Source organism: Nicotiana tomentosiformis, chromosome 3 (assembly GCF_000390325.3).
Source record: "Nicotiana tomentosiformis chromosome 3, ASM39032v3, whole genome shotgun sequence".
Classification (NCBI taxonomy): domain Eukaryota; kingdom Viridiplantae; phylum Streptophyta; class Magnoliopsida; order Solanales; family Solanaceae; genus Nicotiana; species Nicotiana tomentosiformis.
The window spans coordinates 102,019,315-102,039,717 of NC_090814.1; the positions used below are offsets into that span (position 1 = coordinate 102,019,315).

At 35.3% G+C, this 20,403-nt stretch overlaps 3 protein-coding genes across 23 annotated transcripts; all 3 read left to right on the top strand.

The window, feature by feature from the left end:
• Positions 1-1,525: 1,525 nt before the first annotated feature.
• Positions 1,526-7,062, top strand: LOC104113973 (uncharacterized). Of its 14 annotated transcripts, none has more exons than XM_070197351.1 (4): positions 1,526-1,659; positions 4,796-4,972; positions 5,290-5,452; positions 6,597-7,062. In XM_070197351.1, exons 3-4 carry the CDS (start codon positions 5,305-5,307, stop codon positions 6,737-6,739), a joined length of 291 nt encoding a protein of 96 aa, XP_070053452.1. In that variant the 5' UTR covers positions 1,526-1,659; positions 4,796-4,972; positions 5,290-5,304; the 3' UTR covers positions 6,740-7,062. The 14 variants fall into 14 exon arrangements, with proteins under 14 accessions (XP_070053452.1, XP_018632433.1, XP_009622598.1 ...); XM_018776917.3 differs by having other exon boundaries at positions 5,293-5,452; XM_009624303.4 differs by having other exon boundaries at positions 4,796-4,856.
• Positions 7,063-8,558: 1,496 nt separating this feature from the next.
• Positions 8,559-16,672, top strand: LOC104113975 (uncharacterized). Of its 8 annotated transcripts, none has more exons than XR_690305.4 (12): positions 8,562-8,885; positions 8,955-9,039; positions 9,126-9,228; positions 9,339-9,488; positions 10,173-10,304; positions 10,990-11,116; positions 11,198-11,236; positions 11,332-11,406; positions 12,232-12,291; positions 12,730-12,794; positions 13,581-13,698; positions 14,236-14,326. XR_690305.4 is itself a non-coding variant. In XM_009624307.4 (12 exons), the coding sequence occupies exons 1-12, from the start codon at positions 8,748-8,750 to the stop codon at positions 16,241-16,243; spliced, it is 1,107 nt and encodes a 368-aa protein (XP_009622602.1). In that variant the 5' UTR covers positions 8,570-8,747; the 3' UTR covers positions 16,244-16,672. The 8 variants fall into 8 exon arrangements, 6 of the variants coding, with proteins under 6 accessions (XP_009622604.1, XP_070053445.1, XP_009622602.1 ...); XM_009624307.4 differs by lacking the exon at positions 13,581-13,698 and adding an exon at positions 16,202-16,672 and having other exon boundaries at positions 8,570-8,885; XM_009624308.4 differs by lacking the exon at positions 13,581-13,698 and adding an exon at positions 16,202-16,672 and having other exon boundaries at positions 8,570-8,885; positions 9,129-9,228.
• Positions 16,673-16,808: 136 nt separating this feature from the next.
• On the top strand, positions 16,809-19,201 carry LOC104113977 (CASP-like protein 4D1). Its single transcript, XM_009624313.4, has 3 exons — positions 16,809-17,679; positions 18,040-18,175; positions 18,812-19,201. Exons 1-3 carry the CDS (start codon positions 17,528-17,530, stop codon positions 19,061-19,063), a joined length of 540 nt encoding a protein of 179 aa, XP_009622608.1. The 5' UTR covers positions 16,809-17,527; the 3' UTR covers positions 19,064-19,201.
• Positions 19,202-20,403: the final 1,202 nt, after the last annotated feature.

Sequence of the window (20,403 nt, forward strand, 5' to 3'; positions counted from 1 at the left end):
TTTTGTCGGCGGTTGGTTGTGAAGAAGAAGCTTTTTCTTTCTGAGGAATGGTTTTTGATGTTTTCGCCATTTTTTTTGATTTAAAGATCGAGAATAGAATGAGGTAACAAAGATTTGGTGTTTTTGAAGAAGGGTTTTTGCAGAGAAGAATCACAAATTTGCGAGTGAATTCAGAAAGTGTGCGAAATAAGTTAGAAAATTTAGAGTTTGAAGATGTAAAAGTGATTAAAAGTGAAAGTGGGGTTATTTATAGGTATAGCAATGGCGGTTCAATTTCGATAATGGCCGACCACCGTCTAACACACATTAAATGCCTTGAAAAACTAAACCGACGAGAAAACTATCACGTGCGTCATGATCGAGCCCAATGTGAACGTCAGCTTATATCTGATCGAGCCGTTGTGAAATCATGTCGTTTCTCGCTATATCCTTCCTCAGAAACGAGGGGACTATCTGTATACGGTAAAAATCGGTTAGTCCTTCGTATGAACTGGTTTAAATGGTAATACATTGGATCGGAGAAGCGTCTTCATAGTATCAGGTTGAGGTCCGAAGTCAGGTCACCAAGTTTCGAGCCCGAGGGACCGATCAATGTCGAGCTCGATGTCATTATCGAGCTCGAATCCAAGTCGAACTATAATGCAAAGTAAAGTTATCGAGCTTATGAGGCAGAGACCGACTAACACTGACCCCGAATCAATACAAGGATCCGAGTCAGAATCGAGCTCGAGTCAAGACCGAAAGCTCGAGTCAAGACCGAAAGCTCGAGTCAATATCGAGCTCATAGACAAGAGCCGTTGCAATCCCACTAGAGGAGAGAATCCTGGCAGGAATTATGGAAAAACTAATTTATCATGGGTCTCCCACTATATATTTTTAATTATATCTAAAGTAAGATCCCTCTACTATAAAGGGGATAATTATTATTTCTGTAAGGACCAAGTTTTTTTGCTTACATTGTAACTCAAATACCATACACTCCTATATTTAAGGGTTATTCTTTTTGGTTTCATAGATTGATTCATCTTGTTTAGTCCTTAAATTATTTCTTTCCAACCTTGTGTATTTTTCATTCTTTACCATCCGTATTTGATACTTTCTATTTATCCTTACGATTCGTGTTAAGTTATACCACATATCCTTAGAACTACGTATAAATTCAATTCTATCCGTTTTTCGGTAAATAATTTCTTATAAGATGTAAAACTATTAGCATGTTCGCTGTAACGTAATGCAACGAGGCTCTTTGCTTTTTTAATGAATCTTTCTTTGGATTAATCAGTTTAATGAATTAAAATCAAATTATTACTTTTTTTTACTAACTATATAGAAGCCGCTTGGGAAGCAGCTGAGGGTCGTGATGTCAGCTTGCCTACCAAAGGGTATTTTGGTCATTTCATGTTTACTTCTTAAATTAGCTACGCATTAGTATGTCATACTATATGCAGTACCTATTGTTCTTTTGCAGACCCTATTCCTGAAATTCCATTCGCACCCCAGCTTGTACAAAAGCCTAACACTTGTGAATTCATATGGACAACTGTGCGCGTATACGAAGTCCTAATCATCTGCTCTCCTCCTCTCCGCTGTGGTCTCCATTTTTCTGTGTTGCCTTCATTTTCCGATCTACTCGATTTTCTCAGTTGCTTCTCTTGTCAGGTGAGTGCTAAAATTTGTTATTCACAGTTCAATTTGGCAATTGTTGGGGTCCTTCGTTGGGTTGACTCCGTTTTTGCGGCTGTCTGTATAGTTACTTCTTTTACAATTACTGCAATTTCTAGAGTCTTATATGCTTAAGGGGGTTCTACTAGGTTTTTTGGGGGTTCCTTTGGCTTCTCCTTCTTCGTTGTTTATTCTTATGGGGGTTCTTCTTCTTCGTTGTTTTAATAAGAAAATTGGGGGTTCTGCTAGGTTTTCGCTGCTTACCAAGGGCTATTTTGGTCTTCTTAAATTTTTTACTGAAAACTAACACACGTGGAGCAACTTGACGGGTGGTGCGATATCAGAACTCCCTTTCTTTCTCCTCTTTTGACCTCAAGTTTACCGATTTTGCTGCTACTTCCGACATCACCTGTTAATCGGAGCTCTTTATACTTATTTGGTAATTATTTGGGTCCTTCTTTGGTTTGATTTTGTTTTCCTTATTGTCCTCTGAATACCTCTTTTATGATTTCTGTAATTTGTTGTTTTTATGGGAGTGTTGTTCTATTCAGTTTGTTTTTCCCGCATCAGTGTATATGGGGGTGATCACATAGAAAAGGAAAAACCAAGCTGTCTTGATTCCTTCTCTTTTTTCTGGTTGGAAAAAGGAACATAGGAGGTGTGAGAAAAAGGGAGCTTTTGGACGTTCAATTCAATTATTTCTAGGGTAAAACAATAAGTTAGATTTTAGGCACAGCCGTGAAATCACCTAATATGATTTTCCTAAAAACTGCACCATTCAGACCGAATTTGAGGTACACTATCAAGTCAGTACTGAATTTTTATCAGTATTCGATCATGATTTGGCATTATTTAAGCTCTTTATTGATTTAGTAGCGATATTCTGATATTTCCGAGACCATCCATTAATCGAAGTTCTCCACACCTTCCCGTTCTGTTAAAGTAGAACTAATCCAAAAGTAACTAGAACTGGTCTGACAGATGGAGAAAACCTTTTATTTTGGATTACAAATTCTTGTCCAAGCTGGATAGGGCCTATACGAATGTTCTCAAAAGCAAATTCATTATTCTCTTTGCCCTTTTCCCGTACCTACCTAGGAAATAATGGTGAATTGGTCAGAACTTCCATTCGATATACTTGTTACAATAGTGAAGCGTGTTACAGTGTTCGATGATTTCATTGCATTTGGTGTTGTTTGTAAATCATGGCTAAGTGCTGCTATCACTACTGAATTCTTTGTTTTGATTGTCATCTTGTTTACCTAGAATAACAAGTAAGTACATACTTTGAATTGTAAATCTCTCTGTCTGCTTATATAATATTTTACATGTAGAAGTCGTTGTTACTGCAGATTTGATGTTAAACTTCTATAGATTGCTTGAATTGCAGATACCGATAAAAATATATTTACTGGTTTTTCAGGTTTCAGTTTTTAGCTTCGTTGTGTTTATCTTTCCAGTTTGCTTCTATTACTTTTTTCTTCTTTATTTGTGTGCTGCATAATTTTGCACATTAGCTACTCAAGATTATTTCTGGTGAATTTATCTGAGAGAATTCTAAAAATCGATTCTAATTACCTCTTTCATGTTACGGTATGTAACTGTTGATTAGTATTAACTGTCCCATTTGCCCTATTGTTTCCTCATGTTCCAACTGTCTCTTGTTACAAATTTATTATATATATTTTTTCTCATTGGTTATCCAGTTTCAGATTCAATCTGATATGTTCTGATTTGCATAGGTCTTAATATAATTGAGTTGTGTGGATAAAAAATGTTGTGGATTGGTGTTGTCCTGTACTAGGATCAGGTTTTTACCTCTGTTCCCTTCAAGACCTATTTGGCGAAATTCCCCTGTGAAAAGTTGACCTGTATGTGTTTGGAGCATTTGGAATGAAAGAAACAACAGGTGTTTCGATGGAGTATCAACTTCTCCTCACAAACTCAAGGCCAGATGCTTCATGTATTTGTATAACTGGGCTTATCTTTCCCCTATTGACTCCACGTATAGTTTTTTGAATTTTGTTAGCTCCCTAGTACTAGTATAAACATTTGTAAGGAGCTAACAATTGCTATGTTCTTTTGTAATTTATGCATCTTCTTGATTCCGTTAATGAAACCAATTACTTCATCAAAAAAAAAGAAGGTAGACCTGTATGTGATGAAGATAAATGGGCTTCAAGAGACAGGAGGCAATTTTTTTTAAACGATCATTGCTAGGTTAAAGCAGTTGAGTTGTTTGCTCAGCCCCTCATTGATGTGACCCTATGTATGATAAGTCCCAATTCTCTATACCATTGTTGCTTAGTTTCTGGATTTTTATTAATTTGTATATTAAAGATTAGAATGATTGTTTAGTTTATGCAGCTCATTATTTGTTTTCTTCTTTCTTTATCTTCTTTGCGGACTCTTTGGTTTTTCTGCTTTCATTATTTCTTCTAGGATTATTGCTGCTTGGGATTCCTACTTTGATCTCTTTGCTCTACACCTTTATTTTTGAGCTGCTACTTTGTATATCGTTGAAGAACTTGGGGAATCAAAAAGGGAAAGAAGGAAAACTATATGTTGAGAATGAATTCTAGCCCAACGACTGAACCTGCAAAAAGTACTTTTCATTGTGTTTGTGGTTAACATAGAGAGGATTTTATATTTTATATGTGATATATGCCAACTCCAGTAGAACTTGGAGAGGATTTTTCTCTTTACAAATGCAACCTAGCTTCATTCATTGTACATCTCAGGTATGATGCAAAGTTAAACGTATGTTCGAACTGCAGCTAGACAAGATACTTGTGCAATTGATTATTCAGTGTTACTTTTACTACTCAGATTACAGCTTTGACGAGTGATTTTTTATTGAGACACATTTAGATTAACTCAATCTAGAATTCAAGCTCTAGCTGATTATCTGTACTTAAAGGGTAAAAACTTGGTGTGTGCTATGACAAATCCCTATTACTTGGTCTGCTTATCTTTCAGCTACGCCAAAATTGGATGGAGTACATGTTCTCGTACTTAAAAGAAAAAGACTTGATGCAATGAGATGAGTATTTCTGTAATTATAAGAAACCAGAAAGGGTTTTTTTGAATTGACCCTTCTCTCCCCTACTTAACATTTGGTAGTCTTCTACAGAAAGAACACTGCAGTCTTTGCGACAAGAAAAGGTTTGGAAGGAATACCTGCTTCCCCCGACGTAAGTGGTGTACTCGAGAACGATAATTGATTTTTTCAGTAGCATTATAGTCTCCTTCAGTGGCTGGAACAGCGTTCACGCCTGTTTCGGATTGAATTTAGGATTGGCGATTTTGAGTAAGTTTTATATACTGCCATCAATTTGCTTGTGAAAATGCCTCACCTAAGCTGCTCAAGTGACTAGATTAATTAGTATAAGCTTTTACTAAATTTAAGCTTTACTATATGGGAAATTTCATTTGTTGAGTCATGGTTGTTCTTTCAAGAAACACTTTTGGTTTCTTTGCGGAGTTTGTTAGCCATACATAAAACAAGCTAGATTCCTAAATAGAAATTTGTTTCATAAGAACTTCATTACGTAATTGGCTTACGTTCCGTTTAAAGATTCACACTTTATCATATTGATGAGATTCTTTACACCCTATGTATTTTAGCAGGGCTTCTGGATAATGGCTTTGAGGCGTATGCTCGGGTATTCAGATGGAGAGTTAATGAGATCAGATGCAAAACCCTGCTCAAGGCTTATGAGACAAACAGCTGGCATTTTTTCCGTTGGAGGAGCATTAGGATTTTGGGTTCTTTGCCGATTGCACTATGGTTTGCTATATATTTCTCCTTTGACTGTTTTTACTCTCCTGATGGCTTATACTCATTCTTTCACTTTTTGGAGCTTTTTTTTAAAATTCAAGTGCTCTCGAGTATATAAGAATGAAACGAGAGTAGGAATGCACTAAATGAAGTTTTGATCTCTAAATTTAAAACGATGAAAAGATGTGTTTGTTTGATAGATCTCGAAATATTGAGTAGTACGGTTGCTTTATCAAGTGTTAAAAAAGGCTTATTGCCAAGTGTAGGTGTCTTGGTTTGAGAAAGAGAACTTAAAGGTAAGATTTGAGTTTTGAAGATGAAGTGCTGCGTGAGCTTGTTGCTCCGCAAGTGGGTTGTTGAGAGTTTCTTTTTCATTAGTTTAACTTGCAAAGTTTTCTCAAGCTTAGAGTTGCTGCTCCTAGGCTATATATCTTCCTCTAAGAGTTTCTACCCTGTATCCTTCTTCCTGGCTCCTGCGCTGCGTAGTAATCTTCATCTATTTGTTGGGGTAATGATGGGCCTAATGAATCCTTTTGTATTCAATAGACTGGCGCAATATGCTTTTGTTGAGGCAAGTGAGTGGGAAAGATAGGGAGACTAGGAAGCAGAATTGTGGGAGCTTGTCTGCTGCCCAGGCATGAAAATATAATGTAAGAAATACTTCCCAAGGTTAAAGAAGAGGACAAACCGGAATAGACAGGCTGGAAGGAGAGAGAGAAGGGGACAGTTGACTTGGTGAGCTCTTCGTATAAGCAGGGACTGTTCAGTTCTTAGCGAGCTCTGATTATTTGGATCTTTTGATTCTAGAAAAGCTCTAAAATGCAGCAAGCAAGAGACAAAGATCAGCAGGATCCTATGGACTTGGGATTTCATGTGCTGCATGTATTTTATGTTCTCAGTTTTGATCTCTGTGCATCACCAAAGTAGTCAATTGACTGCTGGAATGGCTTTTGGATTTGATAGATGAAAGGATTGTTGCATCAACATCCTGCATTCTACAATTCTTTGTGCTTTCACCTCTCAATCCTATCTCCCTTGACTATATTGAATAGTACTGAGCTCCGAAGGGCATGCTTCTTTATTTAATTGTCACTCAAATTTTATCTTGATTATGCATGCCGTTTCTTTTCTGATAATGCATTTGGTAATCCAGGTCCTAGAATCACAGTTCCTAGAAGTCTTAGGTGGGCAACTTGTGGAGCTATTTCTATGAGCTCAAGCACAGCTTTGCTAGTTCGTCTATTTAGTCCTGAATGTGAACCACAAAACATAGCTGCCTACGACAAGAAGGGATGATGTTACTTTTCTTCCGAAATCAGTCTGTAAAACTGAAGAATGATGTCCTATTTAATTCGTGTGTAACTTTTTAAGGATTCCCTTTCCACAAGCATCACAGATACGGCTGCCCGTGTTAGCCAGGGAGAAAAACCAGCATTTAAATGCTAAAGTATTTTCTCACAGAGGGCCTATCTTGTTCGCTACTAACTGTTATATCAATTTTTGTTATGTTAAAATGCTACAAGCACTCGTGAAGTGCTGCCTAATCTGTGTAAGTTATCTCCTTCTGACAGCCAATTCTATGTCATATTCTACAAAGCAGAAATACCTATTTGTGTGAATGATTTATTCTTTGGCCTAAGCTTTCAGGATTACCTATTTAAGGAAATAGTTGATGGCTTGGATATAGTATTCATTCTAAACCAGCAAGTTACTTGGCATAATCACTTCTTTGTTTGATCTTTCACAAACTAGTTCGTCGTCATCAGATGTTGGTTTTTTCTTTTGGTTTGGAACTTGGTCAAGGTGTGCTTGTTTTATATTAAACCAAATGAATGACGAAAATCCCAGATCTACGTAACTTGGATCAAAAGCTGACATTTTATGATCGCAGTGTGTTTGAAGTTTGAAGATGTGGTTTTGACTCTAATATATATAATGAACCAAAACCTACTCCTGTGGATGGCTATGGTTCTAAGTTCTGAATTAGATTACTGTTCTTTTGCTCTGATCTTGTTGTAAGTTAAGCTTCATATTTCGAAAGCGAGGGATCACATGCTATTTGCGTTCAAAGAACATTGAAAGCCTAGACTTTACCTGGAATATTCTCACTTTTTCATTCTTTTGTTTTGTTTACCATGACTCGCACACTGTCATTCCTTTGGTAGTGTTAAAATGAAGTGGTGATCTCTACACTCTACCTTTTGTCCAATTCTTTCTACTGCTTTTATCGATTCTTATTTATTTTATACACTTTTGAAGTATACCTTTGGCCAAAAAAAGGGCAGAAGTTACTAATTTCTAACTTTTACGACTAAAGATGGACCTTTTTAAAACCAAAATCCGATATTACCAGTTATTATGCTAGTATTTTTTACAATGACACCTAAGTTACTAAGGAAATGTAAAAAAAAAAAAATTCTAGCCTCCTTCCATTATGAAGTGGATAAATTATGCTAACAGTTCAATGGTGAAAAAGAAGACGAAAATGGCATTTGTTGATTCAGTGCATATTGGAGTCTTACATTGTTGGTTTTTAGTTTGGGATTTTTACCTAGCTATACTATAATAGAAATCTATTTACCACCTTTATTTAGGTTAGTTTTCTACTTGAACTACAATTCCTGGACTTCAAAACGTGCTTTTTTTAATTCTTGAATTGTGGTAGTGTTTGATTGTTTTAGCAGGCTTTGGTTGAAACTTGAAAATATGAGTTTTTAAAAATGAGATAAAAAATAATTTTTGACAGTTGAAATTTTGTTTGAACATACATTTTATTTGAAAAGATATTTTTGGGATTTGAAGATTTTGTTTTTAAAATTTGCTAAAAAATAGTTAAAATCTGTAAACAAACAAATATTGAAAACAAAATTTGTAAAAAATTTCCCAAATTTTATGCCAAACGGGAGCTTAATACTTTGAGAGTGAAAATTGTGAATATTATTAAGTTACATATAAAGGTATCTCACCCTTGGAACTAAAATTTAGTTTGATAGTATTTCTACACTTTGACAAGATCTTACTATGTATTTTGAATAAATTGAGATAAAATACTATTCCATAAGTTGGTCAAATTGAACATTAAGTCGCAAAATGCCGCAGATCCAATGCTTACAAACACGAGTAGGTGCATACTCCCAAAGATAAAAGAGATCTTTTTTGTCATTCCCTGTGAATTTTCTCTTGAATTTGGAAAACTATAAGGGGTATTTCCGTCAATTGAAGGGAATCCCCATTTGGCCATATGCTTGCGTGGACTGGAGTTACTGGACTGAGGTTGTGAGCAGAGCAGACTGTGTCCGCAACAATGGGTACCGCCGGAGCTTTCTACTCCGTTCCGTTGAACCACCAATTCCACCGGCAGCCACTTCTTTTTGGCCATTTACATCAAACTCCCTTTCTCCTCCCTATCACTTGGCCGCTCATCACTTCCTCTCGGCACAAAGTAAGCTTTACATTCCTTATTCTCCATTTAGTTGAATTACTCTTTGTGAACTCTGTTATTTTTTCTTAGATTATCAAATTATATTTCCGTCGAAGCTCCGGCTCAAGGCTCCTCTTAAATCCTCCCCGTGCCTTACTTTCAAGTCAACATCAAGGTATATCTTTAAAGCACATTACAACTTTCTCTTTATTACTGGTAATTTTACTGTGAATTTCTTATGAATTGTGAAATGCACTATAGTAGGGAGCGGCAGCAGTGAAGTTGATCCGGATCTTCGGTCCGTGCTTGAACTCGCGACTGATTCTGAACTCTATGAACTTCAAAGAATATTATTTGGTCCTAGGTAGTAATATACATGTAACAGTATCGTCCTAAACTTTTAGCGTTTTATTAAAAAATAAGGTGCTTTGACATTTCTAAACCAATTTGCCTTCTTGTGTGGTTATGTTTCAGTTACTTCAGCCCATTGTTGAAGTCAGTAACAAAGAGAGATGAAATTGATTACATTATGATTGGAGAAGACCTGGAAGAGAGGGAAGAGTTTTTGTCCATGCTTGAATCAAGATTTTTATACCTTGCAGCTGATGCTCGCTCCACATTGAGGTTTCTCTAATATAGTACTTGTTTAGAATAGTTGTGTTTTACTCAGAACTTTAAAATTTTCTTCGGTCCAATTACTGAAAGGAGTTTGAGCCAATGTAAAAATATGCTTAACTCAAATATAAATCACTATAATATTTGGTTGTAAAATTGGGGGAAATCATGCATTAATCTCTCTCAGGGGCTTGGCGGAGGGTTCTTTGTTGTTATGACGAGTGGATAGATAATTGAGTTCTGTTCTAAAAACTCAGATGCGTGTTATCTTCATTATTCAAACTTGATTCGCTGTCATCAACATTTATGTTCTACATGCAAATTACATGGATGCCTCCGGGAAGTATGAATTATCACAACTCAAGCTTTTGATAGCTAGCTCATCATTAAAAGATTCAGTGGTTGAGTATGTGGAGTTCAAATGGTAGTGATGTTTATTGGTTGCTTGTAAAGTTGGACTTGTGATAATGAAACCAAAATAGCTGACAGTTGTCACCCGATCATCTCTAGTTTGATGAAATTAGACTTTTTAAAATGAAACTGATATAACTGGTGATCGTCACCCGATTCAGCTCTAGTTTGATATACACAATGTTTTGGCATTTCCTGACCTTCTACGTGATTCTTTTATTTTAGTTCTTTTTTTTTTGTTTTAACGTGGCAGTGATTGATGTTGTTTGAAATTCAATCTAGGGGTAGGAGACCATCATATAGAGAGGTATTGCTTGGTGTCAGGGAAAAATTAAGTATAAGATGTTCAGCCAAATTGTCTACAGAGGACCTGGAAGCAGAGATATTTCTTTATCTGCTGCAGGAGTACTCAAGGTAAGTCCCTTTCCTTTTGATTTCTATGAGAACAAATGGTGTGGTTGAGGAGAGGGACTTAATTTTTGTTGTTTTGTTATTCTGCATGCTTTAAGATTTTTTTTGCTAGTTATTTCACATACTCCCTCCGTCTTATATGATATATGAAGTTTACAATATTTATTTCACTTGTATTATACAAATGGTAGAGAGAAAATTTTAAGATAGTGATTGAAGAATTAGTTTGATAGAGAAATACTACACTATTTGATTAGTAAAATGAGTTTAAGTTTGTGAAACTTGTGAAAGTTGTATAGAATGATATTACTAGTTGATTTCATCTTAAAAAGATGATGTTACTAATAGAATGTTGTAACTTTTGAACAGTTTAGGTTGTCAGAAAATAGAAAATGTCCTATATAATGGGACATATAGATAGTTTTTTATTGTTTTTCTCCCCCTCGATTTATTTTCCTTCCCGATCAGTTCCATTGGATTTTGGCGCGCTTGAAGGTTGTCAGGTTGATTGACAACATAATTTTCCTAATATCTCTTAATTCTCCAGTTTCTGTATAGGAGGTTTTCTCTACCTTTCTTCTTCTGCTAGGTCTCACTGAATCACACATAGAGATATTGATTACTCTTGTTTGTTTGGAAATATTGACTCTTATATGGACCTTACAAGAAGAATATATATCTTCCACAGCTCAAAAGAGAGCTTGGATGATTCTGATGGGCATGGTAGTCTAGAGTTTGGACTTAGTAAGTGGAAGGTACAAGCTGTTGCCGCAATAAAAGCTGGGGCGGAAGGAGCCCGTTCAATAATATTAAAGGTTTATTCTTATATTGTGGAAACTTGTGAATCTTTTGAGCCTTTTGGTCATACTTTAATTAACATGACCTTTATGTTCTAGGGTGGCGGGGTGCTAACATTGGGGAGGATATACAGCGGGGTAAAATTGATACCTTGTGATTTCTGCAATTTGCTTTCCTTATCCTGTGCTTTGATCCTGTTTGTAACGACAGACCATGTTTGCTGCTTTTCTAGTTAGCCAGGAGATTTTCTGGAAAGATGCTATTGGAGGCTGCCAATTATCAGATAAGTAGGGAAGTCCTTAAAAAGGTGCTTAAAGGTCCTGAGTTTGTTGGAAACTGTAGCATATGTTAGACACTTTAAATGAGTCTCTTTACTGTTCCTGAAATGTGCTCTGACATCTGGATCTCTATTTCTTTCACGTGAATTATGGTCTTAAAATTGGCTAACCATTTATAATTATAAAAAGGAAGGTTGATTAACCATTTATTTTAGAGGAAGTTATGTGGTCTGGGTTCTAGCGTCTTTTAAATCCACTTTTCTTGTTTAAGGATTTCATTCGAGTGTGAACACTTGCAAAAGTTATGTAGTCTTGGCATTGTGTTGGTAATTCAAGAGCTGTTTTGGATACATCTGCTAAAAGTTAGGCTTTGTTGAATGTTAAGAAAGTTGCTAGGAATGTGCTTTTTGAGAAAGTTGTAGCAAGTAAAAGTAAAATAAATGGACTATCATTTGGTTGCATGCATTTGCTTGAAAAGAAAAGGAAATTTAAAATCAAGAATAAATCGATTTCCTAAACGAGTCCTGCAAATTTTGCACGACTTAATTTGGAGGATCCTTTGCAACCATATTTCCCAAAATTTCCCGGCTATGAAATGCATGAAAAAGTTTAAGGTTCAAGAAAGTTGACTTTCCAGAAAGTTCCTTTTCATATGTAGCAACCTAACGGCGTTGTAATGAAATCTCTTGGACGGAAGGAAACATACGAAAAGAGATGGTTCTTCAGAAAGTGATTCTTTGGCATACCAAAGACTCTGTCCTGCATTGCAGTGTCTTACTAGATGAGTTATAACAGTTGATTTGTGGTTCTCTCACATGGTTTTCCTCGCTTCACATGGCTCTTGTTGGTTTTAGGGTGGAGAAGTGGCGGCTCTTAACCTGGAGTCCAGATTGGCCATGCTGGCTGCAAAAAAGGTCTAAGAATCCTATGAATACACATTGGTTTGAGGGTTGCCATTCTGCTTCACTACAAAAGATTACTGCCTATAGTTGTTTTACTGGCATAAAGTCCAGCAGAGACCTCTATAGGAAGAGTGTCATCAGTTTATCTTATTCATGAATGATGCAGCCTCTTACTCCTTATTTTCCTTAAGATTCTCCACACTTTCTATGCATTTGAAGAAAGTTAATCATCCTGAAAGGCCATAACTGCTGAATTGTTATGTTAAATGACCTAAAACACAAGATAAATGAAAAAGAAAAATGTCGACTTAGAAAGACCGTATCAATAATAAATAACTGAAACCTTTTATGATGAAGTTAGTAATTCTCTTTCAGGCTCTGCTTCAATAACTACAATTTCTATAGAGTTCTAAGTACATGCTAACATTTCATTGTTATTGGTTTTGACAGGGCTTAGCAGGTGCTGCCTCCCGTTACTTTGGTCTAAGGAGTATGATGACATTTCTTGGTCCAATGTAATGTCATTTGTGCTGGAAACAGTGCCATGTCTTTCACTTTTTTACTTTCTCAGAAGAACAATTTGCTTCACTTGTTTATATCTGCAATAAAGATCACTTAGTTCTTCTCCTTGCCGTCCTTTTAATTAAAGTTGCTGCTGCATTAGCGTCATTAGTAGACATTGCTCTATCATCAGAGCATTCATCTCTTCTTCAATAAAAAGAGCTACTGGAACAACAATCCTCTTCCTTCAGTTGTAGGATCCATAGCAAACATCTTGCTCCCATTCATGTCAATCTACTATGCTTTGCGTGTTTAGCTGGACCAGGTGACTCTTTTAGAAAACCTTAGGGGTGTCAAATAAATGGGTTGAATCAAGTTGGGACGGGTTAAAATGGGTTGAGTCTATGAATTGGTTATGACTTAACCCATAAGTTTTATAGAGTTTTAATGGGTAAACTAGGTTACCTTAATAGTCAAAATTGACTCCATACTTTTAGATGGGTTAGTTCGGGTTGTGTCCAAATTGACCTATCAATGAATTTTTGTCCAACACAAGTGGCCCAAACATGTATGGGCTGGGCCGTTTTCACTTATCTGAGCTAAACTTGACACCACAGAGAACACCTAATTTGTCTTAATAGACAAATTATTCCACGCTGGAATGAAACGAATCCAAATGGAGTGGAAATAATATGAGGATTCATAAAGCTTGCTCACCTGGTCCGAAATTTGAGTTGTATTTTGTAACTTATTCCATTTTTTGCAAGTGCTTAGACTAACAAGAGCTTGTTTGGTATCAGGATTAAGGATAAATGAATGCTTATATTCTTTGGCAAGATTGCAAAATCAAAACTGAAGCTTTCTATAACCAAGTACTTAACGAAGTTGTGGGGCGAAATATATGGAGAGAAGTCATAGGTTTGTGTTGGATTTTGTGGTTATCAAATTTTCCTGCTCTCTGGCTTGCCGTCATATTGGATTTCGTAGTCGTTTGGGTCGAACTGGTTGATGCAAGTGGCAAATGCTTCAACTGTATTTGTATTCAAAGGCAATAGAGTATACTCGTTAGTTCAACAGTAAATGATTGAATGGCAATAAAAAAATATAGTAAATGATTGAATGATGAATTATGGACCTTATGACCATTCTCTCTTGAAGGCTTTAGCTTATAGGATAACTCTGCATATTTTTTGCTATTTGGACCTTATGACCGTTCTCACTTGGAAAAGATGTTTCTTTTACGAACTCTCTCTCTAGGTTTGCCAGTTAGGAAACTCCTTTTTAATATGGTTCACTCTTTTATTTAATTTCTTTCCATGACTTTGTTGCCCATTTGCTGTCTCTATCAGTGAAGGTGAAGCAGTGAATTAAGTTCTCAGTTTTTCTGGTTTCATATACTTCTCCTCGTACTGTTCTTACAGTCTGTGACCACATTGTATCTGGCATCTTATGCAGTCTGTGGGGAACACTTCTAGCAGATGTTGTCATTCAAATGCTTGGAACTGATTATGCTAGAATTGTCCGAGCAATTTATGCGTTCGCCCAGGTAATGTGTTATCATGCTTGAATCTTCAATTACAGGGATGGAGCCAGCTCTTATAAAATGGGAGAAGAAGTCGTAAGATTGAACTATTTTGATTATTCCAGTTAGAGATTTGTGTGTTTGTTTAAAGATAAATGTGAGATTTACATCTAGTTTTATAGTCCCTAATTTACCTTAAATTAGTATGGAACTAGAGCAGAATTGATACAGAGGATTTATATAGCCTCCAACTAGTTTGAGATTGAGGTGTGTTTAATTGATTGATGGAAGCATTTTTAAATAATTAAGTTCAGTATAAGATGGTAATATATACTAGGGAAAAGGCCCAAAAATGACCTTGTGGTATTCGAAATGGATCAATTATAACCCCCGTTTAAATTTGAATCCAAAAATGACCCTGCCGTTATAAAATGGGTCTAATAATGCCCTTGTGTTATTCAAAATGGATCAATAATGCCCTGGATTTTTTTTTTAAAAAAAGCTTTTAAAAACTGAAAAATATATATTCTGTAAAAACTAGAAAAAGAAAGGAATTTGCAAAATATATATTTTTAAGTCTTTTCAGTTTTTTTAAAGTATTTGTTTTGTAAAAACTGGAAAAAAAAATAATTTAAAAACTGGAAATTTATTGAAATTTTTTTTTATAAAAAAAACTGGAAATTTATTTAAAAAAACCGACATATAACTGTAAATGAATATTTAAAAACCGACTAAACCGACATAATCGTACCGTGCCGAACCGATTTTAAGGTTTTTTTTAATAAAACCGTATGTTTTTATATAAATCTATAACTGTACCGATAATTATGGTAGATTTTTTATTTTATAAAAATAAACCGAAAAAATATTGAACCGTCAAATTGAAAAAAAAAAGATTTTGCAAAATATTTTTATTTTTTTAAAACTAATGCATATGTAGTCCACTGCTTTAGGAGAGTTCAATAAATTTTCAGTTTTTTAAAAAAAAAAAAAAAATTCAGTTTTTACAAAACAAATACTTTAAAAAAACTGAAAAGACTTAAAAATATATATTTTGCAAATTCCTTTCTTTTTCTAGTTTTTACAGAATATATATTTTTCAGTTTTTAAAAGCATTTTTAAAAAAAAAATAAATTTCAGGGCATTATTGATCCATTTTGAATAACACAGGGGCATCATTAGACCCATTTTATAACGGCAGGGTCATTTTTGGATTCAAATTTAAACGGGGGTTATAATTGATCCATTTCGAATACCACAAGGTCATTTTTGGGCCTTTTCCCTATATACTACTATCAAATCAGCAAGTTTACAAAACTTAACGCTGTATAAATTCAATGAGGAGTTAAAGAACTTTACCGTTCTCTGTATTTTGGTTAAATTAAACTTTAAGGTTTATTTATTTTTTCATTTTTTAGTTTTAATATTAAGTCTGTTTAAGGTAGAAAAAAAGCATCTCTTTCATCTTCTCGGGTGTGCTAAAGTCACATGGGGTGAACTAGTTTGAATAGTAAGTAATCTCTTAAAGTTAATTTTCTCATCTTCAATAGATATCATTGTTTCATAGCCTTTCTGGCTTGGGACATTTCAAAGAAAAAGAAAAACTTTTAACGAAGGGATTCATGGACTCCCAAGCATAAAGGTTCCACTGCCCTGTTCAAAACCCCATGATCTTTCACCTTTGTTTGTTTGATTGTTTCTTTTCTTTTTAAGTTCTTATATACAAGTTGCCCTGTAAGTTTATGTTATCTGCCTTGAATAGCTGAAGAGATATTTTTGGTGGTTACTGCTGCGGTATAGGATATAGGGAATGAAATTTGCGATGGTCCTGTATTATTTTTCCTGCATAACTATGAGTAGGTAAGCTTCTTAAGCATCCTCGTTTTTCATTTACTTCAGATCCGAATCACCCGCACATACAAAATATCTGATGCTCAGTAAAAAAGTTTACTTAGAGATTGAACTCTAAAGCTTGCGGCACATGGCACACTGGGATATTAATAGGCTATTTGGCTTGAAGGTGGTTCTCTACTTGTGCATATTAGCTACTGATGAGAATGTTCCCTGCAGTGCTCAGAAGGGCTTGTCCTTCATTGTACATACGTTTAGGGTGGAAGATAAGTCTCTTCACTAGTTTGAGATAGGCATAAAGCCTCCTTGAACTTGTATTTTCGTAAATATTTAGATTACTGACTTAAGAAAATGCTGTTGTTAGTGGTAAAAATATGAAAAAAGGACACCGAAACAGGTTGCTGTAAGATTCTGTTGTGTATTGCCAGGGTTTTGTGAGGGTTGATGTTACTAAATTTTGCTATTTGATTGTTCTGGCCTACGTAGTTTGAAATATGAGAGCTTTATCACATTTTCATATCAGCTGTTTTGATACGCCTAATTTTCTTTGCGGTACATTCTGAGTTTAAAGAATTTCTTCGTTGTCGCAATCAAATACAGGAAAAAGTTATTCACACTCGAACCACATTAATATATGTAGTCAAGAGACATATTGAGGTGGAAATATGTTTTAATTGACCAAGATTAAGCAATAAATGTTCTTACAGGAAGACATTTTTGGCTGCCCCCACAAGGATATATAATACTCTTTTGGTATTGCAGTTCGGATTTTCATGTAACATAAGAATTCAAACCATGGCCTTTTGTAATATTTACCTTAGAATCGGTCTACTATTCAGGACAGAAAGTGGTCATTTGGCATTAGATAATGGAACCTCTACATCTTTGTCCAAAAATGTTAAGATTACCAAACCAAATGGCGTCCGAATATTTAAATTTCAATTGAGCCGAAAGTATGTATAGCAAATACAAAAGGAATGCCTGATTATAAACGACAAGAAGGTGTCTCATTATCTTGTTTTCTTTCTTGACTAACACTTAGCATTATGTATGTATTTAGATTCGTTGCTTGTTCAACGCTATTAATCTTATAAGTAAATAACAAAATCATCATAGATTCTTTATTCCCCTTCGAAGAAATTACGTGTTTGCTCGTTCAAACGTTTGTTTAAATTGGGAAAGGATTGTTTGTTTCCTGCTTTGACATTCACGTCAAGCTAAAATAACATTATTCAGAGAATTTCTTTTTGGTGTGGCCATTTCGACCAATTCAGCGATGTTTAAGTGCTGGTTACTAGTATATAAAAGGATGTATCTGTTCTATTGAAAATATTCAAGTGTGTCAAGAAAAGAAGAAATTGAACTAAGTGAAGAATGGCAACTTCTAAGCGTACAATTATCAACTCAATTGCTGTACTGAGGATACTTACTCTCGCATCGTGCACAGCTGCCCTTGCGCTTATTGTTACAAACAACTTCAAATTAGATGGCGACAAAACCAAATTCAGTGACATCAAAGGCTTCAGGTGATGAATTTCTTTCTTTCCAGATTCAAGTGGCAAAGGAAAAATGTTTAAGTATTTTATTAGATGGTGGGGGTTTTGTATGATAAATCTAATTCCAGGAATTATGTTCAGTTAAAATTTTGGATATCAACGACTTAATTACTCCTTTTGGTAACAATTACCTGTCTTTGTTCGTTTGTTTTTCCTGGTTAAATAATATCTGCCATATTTTGAATAAAATCCAAAAGAATAACAAGTAGACTAGGTTACAAGTGCCTGGCAATGAGTAAAAAAAATTAATTTAATTATCTTCTTTGTTATTGTGGTAAATTTATAAAATAGCAAATATTTATGATTCAATCTCATGATTACAATTTGCAGGTATGTCTTAGCAGCCGCTGCAGGAGGAGTTCTCTATTCATTGATTCAGCTGCCTTTCGCACTGTATCATGCCGTCAAAGAGAAGAGGTTGATTAAGGGCGACTTTCTGCCGATGTTTGAGTTTTACGGAGATAAGGTTTTCTTCTGTGAACTCTTAAGCAGCTATATATAATAATATGCTTCTGTTTACTATCGTAGTATACAAACGGCTCTCTGCTATTTAATGCACTTGTAAGATATTAAAAATTATTAATTACAAACTTTACTTAGTGTTGTACTTACGTAAACACCAAAGTGTATAAAATTATTTAATGACTTTCACATTAACTTTATACACAAAGATTCATATTTCTTCTATGCTTTCATGACTTTACAGAAGTTATAGACTTATAGTCTAAGAGAATAGATCTAACCAGCTTTCGAATAATATAGTTGGTTGTAAAGCTATAGATTGACTGCTGGGTAAAAAATCTATGTTCACTTATAAAATATACTATTAGTGAGTCACTTTAAGTGCTTAGAAATAGGCTAATAAGAATCAATATTCCTAAAAAAAAGTAGCAAAAGTTGGACCAATCTATTTCACCAAATAGTCTCTCTTATTTTGTAAAACGTGTAAACATCACAGTGGAGTTGGTTTAAGCCAAAAGGGCAAAAGCAGAACTTGCAATCTGTTTTTACAAATTGCATAAAAATCAGAGATCATACACACATTCCCATTGCATTCATTCTCCATATTTTACTTACATGTATTTTCGAACGTAATTCGCAGGTGATAGCGTTCTTCTTGGCAAGTGGAGTTGGGGTAGGATTTGGTGTCAGTATTGAACTGAAAATTTTCATAGACCAATTAGTTGACAGCTTTGAACTTTTAGGGGTAGATGGACTTGAGGAATTTCAGGACAAGAGCCAAAAGTTTCTGGACAGAGGAATTATTGCCAGTGGAATACTCCTTATTGGTTTTACTACCATGGCTATACTCACCATTTTTACTTCTGCCAATCGCAATGGAAGAGGCTTCTAGCTCTGACTAGATGGAAAATAAAAAATAAAAATTCAATTGCCATCTTTTTCTGTAGTCATTTCATTTTGAGGTGTTATACTCTCTACTTTGATTCTGTAAGAACTACGAGATGATGAAAATCTACTATTTATTTTGTTAAATTATTGCTGGTATTGTCAGGTGCAAATGCATGTACGCGGGCCAATTCCAATTACAAAATTATCTCCATAATTATTGTTAACAAAATTAGACCGCTACGTACTTCCAAAAAGTTACCATAAAATATAGTACAATAATTTTTATTAAAGACAGAGAGCTGATGACTTCAAGAATATGAACCGGATAAATGCTTAAATAATAATTAATGCTCCACAAATTTGTCGCGACCCAATTTCCTCTCCGCGTGACATCGTGACGGCACCTAATCTCTACAACTTGGTAAGCCTAACATTTTGCGGAATAATGAAATAAAAATATAAATTTAACCAACTATTCAAAAATACACAACAAATCCCAAAACCCAGAATATAGTGAATCACAAACTACAGAAGAAAAAATCTAGTGTCTCTATACGTCAGAGTCTAACAAGAAAAAATACAGAAGATAATGGACATGAGAAAGAGTAGAAGGGGACTCCGAGGTTTGCGGACGCGGCAGACATACCTTGAAGTCTCCAAAACTGTCCCGGCTCACTGATAGTGCGGCTGATAAGATGCACCTGGATCTGCACACGAAAAAAATATGTGCAGAGAGTAGCATGAGTACACCACAATCGGTACCCAGTAAGTGCCAAGCCTAACCTCGGTCGAGTAGTGACGAGGTTAGGTCAGGGCCCTACTGGTAAATATATAATAAAACAATATAGAGTGTAATATCGCAATAAAATAAAGCCTGAAATTTAACAACAATGGAATCATAGAAGGTAACAACTCAGTACACAGAAACACAATAGGGGATCTCCCGAGATACCGTCTCGTAGTCTCAAACGTAAATGTGCATGGGGATCTCTCGAAATACCGTTTCGTAGTCCCAAAGTAAATGTGCAGGGGGATCTCCCGGAATACCGTTCCGTAGTCCCAAGGTAAATATGCAAGACAGGGGGGATCTCCCGGAATACCGTTCCGTAGTCCCAAAGTAAATATGCAGTACAAGGAATCTCCCGGAATACCATTCCGTAGTCCCAAAGTAAATATGCAGCGCGAATGATAGAAATACAACTACATCACAAAATTCTTACAATTTATACTAAGTACTAGTCAGGGAAGAAGCATAAAATTCACTAAGTATGCTGCACATAATTCACATAAACAATTAAGACACGTAGACATGTTGTATTAGACTAAACACGATAGCTACACATA